The sequence below is a fragment of the Manis pentadactyla genome, chromosome 16 (assembly GCF_030020395.1).
Source record: "Manis pentadactyla isolate mManPen7 chromosome 16, mManPen7.hap1, whole genome shotgun sequence".
NCBI classification, from domain to species: Eukaryota; Metazoa; Chordata; class Mammalia; order Pholidota; family Manidae; genus Manis; species Manis pentadactyla.
Window position 1 is genome coordinate 35,824,082 of NC_080034.1, and position 6,396 is coordinate 35,830,477.

Here is a 6,396-nt window from a genome sequence, read left to right on the forward strand (position 1 = left end):
TCCAACACCTCTGGTCACGAGTGGCTAGTTCATGAAATGTGACCAGCCCAACTGAGAAGCCACGAGTTCTATGCACACAGCTCCAGAATTTACACTGGGAAGCAGCTGGGATTTCATCGGTCTCCTCAGACCAAATCTCCAAAACTGGCACCCCTACCCTTTGGGCCCTATGTTCAGTTCATGAAGGTGACTATCCCAAAGTCTTAGTGCAGGAATCTGATGTAGGCTAAAAGCTCCTTTTTTCTCCTAGGGTAGGATTTTGGCACTCACGAGGTGCTCAGTAAAGGCACATTAGCATGTCTCTGCATGGACAACTTAGAAACCACACGTTAAGACAAAAAGTTTTTATTCAAAAAACGCCAAGTATAAAAAAAAAAAAAATAAGATCTCTTTTATTCCCCTGTACAGTATTTCACTCAGATAAAACCAGCAGGCTACATGCTGCTCAAAACACAGCCCCAGAGAGGATCCGGAAGGCACACCATCCAGAACTGCTTTTCATATACCTACCCTATATACACAAGTCAGCAACACGCCTCCCAGCCACCCGCAGAACCCACACCCACATGGGTAAAGCAGGCAAGGGGCCCTGCAGCAGTGAGGGAGTCGCAGCAGCTGTCCCGCCTAAGTCCCGTCACCCTACCAACAGAGCAGGCGTTGTAGCCCTCCCCAGAGAGGTCCCCAAGTCAGAGGAGGAAAGGAGGAAAGAAAACAATGGCAGCAGCTGTGGAAGCTTGGAGTGGGAAGGGAACCAAATAAATAAATAAATAAATACATAATGTTGACCTCCAGGTTAGAATGCGCATCTTTCAAAAAAAAAAAAAGTAAAATAACTTAAAGGCAAAATTAAAAAATTAGATCAACTACAATTCTTTTATACACTACCATGCCACTGTACACACATTTACAGTTTTTCTGTTGATTTGCATTGTTTGTGCATTTTTGTGTGTGTGAGGTCTTGGCTTTGAGACAGTTAAGTAAAAACCAAAAAGGAAGACCAGTTCACTCGGTTTTACTAAAGGAGGCAGAATAAGGGCAGGTGGCTCAGTGTTTGGCCCTGCAGCCTCTTCCATGGCACCTTTCATGTGAAGGATGGGGGGAGGGGGATGGGAGAGAAAAAGAGGGAACCAAACCCAGGCAGATTTTTGGAGAAGCAGCAGGTAAAAGAGGCAAGTTCAAGTATTTCTCCCAGCACAGCCGGAGTTCCCACAGAAGGCACTCAGAAGAGTCGGAAGAGGTGACAGGGACTTAAAATGGTGCTAGTCCTATCCCACCCCAACCTATTTCCCCCTACCCGACCCACCGCGGCGTTCAGCAGAACTCGTGATGAAGGGAACAGTTCCATGGCAGGGTTCTGACCCACTCCCACCCCCCACCCCCAGGAATTTGCAGAGTCCAGCAATGCTGGACCCCTGTGAGAAGGAAAGAGCATCTACAGGAGGAGTTGAGGCCTAGGATGCCTGGAGTGAAGTCTCTCCCCACCACTGTTGGGAGGCAGCCTCCAGGGCCTTGGGTCTGGAATGAGTTGTAAATGTTGTTCCTGTATCAAGCACTGTCCTGCTTGGCGAGAAGTGTCACTGGTACTCAGGAAGCTGAAAACAAGCTTCCCCTCCCTCGAGCATCTGACAGGGAGGGGAAGGCCTGCCAGAAAAGCTGCTATTTGCTGGGCCCTGGTGACAGGCTGTGGAGATGGATCTCAGCTGTTTCCTGGGGCAGAAGTACATCTTGCATCCATGGATGGTTCTGGATTTCTTCGAAGGATGGCCGATCTGATGGTCTCAGGGCCAAGCACCACCTGATGAGGTGCTGACACTCTGCAGAAAACAAGAGAGACACAAGTTATGACCGACTCAACTTGTCTGTGCAATGCAAAGGTCTTCCTAATTTGCTTCTCAGGGGCCCGCAGGCCTGGTATCCAACAAAGACAGTGAACTTTCTAGAACCCATATTCTTCAATGGGAAGGTATTAACACCTGGATCCTCCAGTCTGCTTTCAGCTAAAAACAGCTCCCCCACCTCTTAAACCTGTGGTTTTCAAACTTCAGTAGCTGGGGCCTTTCCCATGACACCCAGTCACCAGAAATAGGAAGGATGACAATGATAAGGATTTTGATGAGACATCACTGGGGTGATTCAATTTACCTACCAACTTACAAATATGACTACCACCCACAATGAGGTCACCAGTACCACAATATTTAGAGAGCCTGCATTAGGGGAAAAGGTTCAGAGGCGTCAGATTTTTTAATCCCTGGGCAAGGAGCTGAGGGATGAGGACTGTTGGTATTGAAAAAAAAAACATCAGCAAGACTACATGGTCTTTTTAATATTCCCACACATGCTCTTCCTCTGACCTCCCAAGAAATACTCAAATTAAATTCCTGGAAGCCAACTCTCAAGTGTGAATCACTGGCCTACAGAGCCTGCTAAGCAAATGGTTGTCTCATGGAGAGTGAAGCTCCCCAATTCAAATATTGTTCCCTGAGGATTAACAACAGCCTTGGATTCCTGCTTCTCCTCAACAAGGGGCTTCCCAGAAGTTACCTGAAGAGACCCTCTGCCTGAAGAAAACTTGGCCCCTGATGATCTCCTCATCATGCTCAAAAGGAATATCTCCACAGACCATATCGTACAGCAGGATCCCCAGAGACCAGACAGCCGCCGACCTGCCGTGGTAGCGATGGTAGCGAATCCACTCTGGAGGACTATACACTCGGGTCCCTGTGAGCCGGGGGAATAGGAAGGGAACAAGATTTTAGCAAAAATAAAACACAAAGCAACTGACTCTCAAAAAAAAAAAGGTACCTTTACTTCTCAGGAGCTGGGTAAACTCCATTCTCCCCTGAGCTAAAGAAAAAAGGAGTGGATATGCAGCTTGGCATCTCTCCAACCCAAAGCATTACCCACCTCTCTACCAGCCCAGACCATAAACTGAAATTCTTTACAAATTGCTCTAAGAAGTAAACAGGGCTGGCCGGAGACCCAAAGCCTGAGGCCTGTATGTGGTAGGACCACCCGCAATAGGAAGCAGGGATGAATGTCTGCACAATTAAAGGAGGTATCCCACAATCCTTAAACTGCGTTAAATGTTGCCCAGGAGCCGGGGTGAGATTCTCATCTCAGATATAATTCAGGCAAGGACAGTTGCACAACATCTTAAGTCACGGTGCCCTTTGGGAGGCCTTCCTCCCTACCCTCTGAGCCCAAGGACAGACACTCACACCCCTTCCTCCTCACACTGAAAGGCAGACAGGAGCTGCAGGACTGGTTTCAGACCACGTGATTCCTGTTTACAAACTTTGAGTTGTAAAAAAAAAAAAAAGCGGGGGCCATCCCGCTGGTGCTCACCAGGGGGCAGCATAGACTCGAAGGAAAAAACATGGTTGGACCTAGCCAGCCATTAACTGTTAAATACAAAAAATGCAGCCCAACCCAGCGTCCTCCAAGGGCAAATAAACACAAACCACAAGCCCGAGTCACAAGTTATGAAAGGCTGTCGTTGGTTAGGTTAAGCCGCTCAGATGATGACCCACCCTCCTTTGCTTTGATCTTAAGCTCTCCATCCCATCTTTTCTCAAAGAACCCGCTCCAAGCCCCTCCCTAAGATACGTTTTCATCCTGAGGAGACACCCAACTAATTTTCAAAGCAGCAGATCTTATTTCACAACATTCGTTCGCGATTCCCTCACCCCTCACACACAGAAAATCCAACAAAATGAATTATTTAGTAAACTGTTTCTATTCCTTATCCGTCCCTCGATTAAGGGGGAGGAAAAACTGCAGCTCTAGAAACTACCTTAAAGAAAACTCCCTCACAAGACAAAACAAAAATTACAAAACCGGCGTCAATTTTCATCTCTCCGGCTCCCACCTCCCTTTCCCACTCCCATCCTTTTACTGGCGGGGAAACTGGGTCAGACTTCAGAAATCTGGGCTACGGCCGATTGCCCACAACCTCTTATTCATGGAGGAAAGCTTGAATTCCACTTAGAAAATAAAAGCATGCCAGAAACATTACAGGTTCAGTTGGCTTGAAACCCCTGGCTTTACTACACTAGGAAGCTCTCCTTCGCCCCACCCCTGCTAACATCGAGCCAGGCGGCCCGATGACCTTTACAAAGGGCCGGAGAGGGAAGCTGGCCGAGGCCTCCAGGCCAGGCCAAGTCACCTGGGCAGCTCCCGGCCTGGCTTACCGTCGAAGTCCGTGTAGACCGTGTCCTTGAGCAGCGCCCCCGACCCGAAGTCGATGAGCTTCAGCTCGCCGCGATTGAGGTCGATGAGGATGTTCTCGTCCTTGATGTCGCGGTGGAGCACCCCGCAGTTGTGGCAGTGCCTCACGGCCTCCAGCACCTGCCAGAAGAAGCTGCGGGCCAGCTCCTCCTGCAGGGCCCCCCTCTCCGTGATAAAGTCAAAGAGGTCTTGCACAGGCTCGGGCCTCTCCAGGATCAGCACGAAACTGTCGGCCCTCTCGAACCAGTCCAGGAGCCTAATGACGCCGGAGAAGCCCGAGCTCACTTTCTTCAGCAGGACCACTTCCATGGGGACTCGGGTGCCATTGGGCTGCAGGGCCGAGGGAGTTGTGTTAGGGCTGTCGTCGGAGGATGCCCCCCGCCCATCCTGGGGGTCGCTCCCTCCAGGGTACACTCACCAACTCTCCCCAGTCGGAAATCCGGTCCTTCTCCACGTGCTTGACGGCCACCTGGAAACCCCCCAGTCTCCGTTAGGTCCCCTCGCCGGGGCCAAAACACACCCGTGCGCCCTCCCCACGGCAGGGCGTCCACTCACCGGCAAGTTGTCGGCGACACGGATGCCTGAGTAGACCGAGCCGAAGCCGCCGCTGCCCAGTAGCGGGCCCACCTGGTACTGCGACTCCAGGGGCTCCTTCTCCTTGCCTAGGAGAGAGAGGAACAGGGAACTCAGTGCCGGCCCTGAGCCCCCAGCTCCCACCCTGAGGGGATCCAACCGCTCCTCCATCGCCGGGTGCGGGGGGGGCACTCACCCGGCGCCAGTTTGGTGGCGTGCAGGTCGTTGCAGGGCGCGGCGCGCAGGTGGGCAAGCGAGTTGATTTTGGACAAGAGCATCCCAACCCCTAGGGTGTCGGCGCAGGGACTGTGTCTGGAGGAACTGCAGCAAGAGCTGGGGCCGGGGTTGGGCGGGTAGCTATGTCTATGGCCGGGGCTGAGGCTGCGGGTGGCGTTGCGGTTGCGGCTGCGGCTGCGGCTGCGGCTGGCGAGGAAGGCCGAGGGCAAGTCGGAGGACGACTGGGGGCGCTGCCGGAGCTGGCGGCTGGCGGGCACGCCGGCGGGATCAGGCAGCGCGGAGGGCGGCGGGGTGGGAGGCTCGTGGGGCTCGTGCGGCAGCGCCGCGACACAGAGAGCTCGTAGCTGCTGCTGCCGGTGCCGCCGCCGCCGCCGCCACCAAGTCCTGTCGGGCCTCCTCCGCCACCGCCGCCGCTGCAGCAGACGCCGGGCTCGCCCAGCCGCCAGGAGTAAAGGGGCGGAGCGCGCCGGCGGGGAGGGTAAGCGGGCGGGCGGGGACGGGGCGGGGCCTCTCCGGGAGGCCTAGGTAGGGAGCTGGTTTGCCTGGCAGGCCGTGGGAGGAGAGGGGGTGGGGAAGCGGCGGGGCAGGGCGACTCCCCTTGGCCTCCGCCCCGCGGGCTCTGTCGCCGCTCCCCGGCCCCGCCCCCGCCGGCGTGTCTCCAGCCAACCAGAAGCCGGCTGATCTGCATAAAGCGGCGCGCCCCGCCCCGCCCTCGCGGCCAGAATGGTCTACACCGCCACGACGTGGCGGGAAGGAAAAGGCGCCAAAATGGAGGAGGAGGGGCGCGGGGCTTAAGGGGGGGCGGGAGCTGGGTGTCGAGCCGCGAGGGAGGAAGGATGGGGAGGGGCGTATCGATTCAAACCCAAACAATAACAAAGCCATCAAAGGCCGCCGGAGGCCGGCTCTGAGGCTCTCGGTTGCTGGGAGGTTTTTGGGTCAAGGGCTCGAGCTGGAGCATAACAAGTTGCGCACAGAAGCTGGGCCTTTGCGTGTCAGGCTGGGAGGCCAGGCAGCCGGCGCGCCGGGATGTGAGGGACTGTGTGGGGATGCCGACGAGGGTGGTCTTTCTGTGTGACTCAGACCCGAGACCTCCAAGTCGGCTAGGGCGGGCTGACGACGCGCTGTAGGCTCCGGATGGATCGTTGGGGTTTGTGTGTTGGGGGCGCGTAGGGGGCGAAGGCTGTGCAAGATGTGAGTCACAGCGGTTGCATGGAAGGAGTGGAGGTGTCACAGGTCTGGAATAAAACTGGGGGAGAACAACGCTTATTTGGGGGAGGGGTTCGGATCGCGGTACTTATAGCCGGTGAAAAGATCGGTCCCCAGACTCAAGCAATTTTTTATTTTAAAAATGCAGAA

The 6,396-nt window shown here is 54.5% G+C and overlaps 1 protein-coding gene across 2 annotated transcripts; it reads right to left on the bottom strand.

Annotated features, from left to right (window-relative positions):
• Nucleotides 1–329: 329 nt before the first annotated feature.
• Nucleotides 330–5,486, bottom strand: PIM1 (Pim-1 proto-oncogene, serine/threonine kinase). 2 transcript variants are annotated; one of them, XM_036916157.2, is made up of 6 exons: nucleotides 5,000–5,486; nucleotides 4,786–4,892; nucleotides 4,649–4,699; nucleotides 4,194–4,560; nucleotides 2,545–2,721; nucleotides 330–1,814 (listed from the first exon to the last, which is right to left on the bottom strand). In XM_036916157.2, exons 1-6 carry the CDS (start codon nucleotides 5,079–5,081, stop codon nucleotides 1,657–1,659), a joined length of 942 nt encoding a protein of 313 aa, XP_036772052.1. In that variant the 5' UTR covers nucleotides 5,082–5,486; the 3' UTR covers nucleotides 330–1,656. The 2 variants fall into 2 exon arrangements, with proteins under 2 accessions (XP_036772052.1, XP_057350343.1); XM_057494360.1 differs by lacking the exon at nucleotides 2,545–2,721 and having other exon boundaries at nucleotides 5,000–5,277.
• Between the last annotated feature and the right edge of the window lie 910 nt (nucleotides 5,487–6,396).

What these genes read in the sequence shown, in the direction of transcription:
- PIM1 (XM_036916157.2), bottom strand. Translation starts at nt 5,081, where the DNA reads ATGCTCTTGTCCAAAATCAACTCGCTTGCCCACCTGCGCGCCGCGCCC. An exon ending in CGCCACCAAACTGGCGCCGG is followed by an intron (nt 4,893 to 4,999) that starts GTGAGTGCCCCC and finishes TCTCTCTCCTAG; the next exon opens with GCAAGGAGAAGGAGCCCCTG. An exon ending in GGTCTACACGGACTTCGACG is followed by an intron (nt 2,722 to 4,193) that starts GTAAGCCAGGCC and finishes CCCGGCTCACAG; the next exon opens with GGACCCGAGTGTATAGTCCT.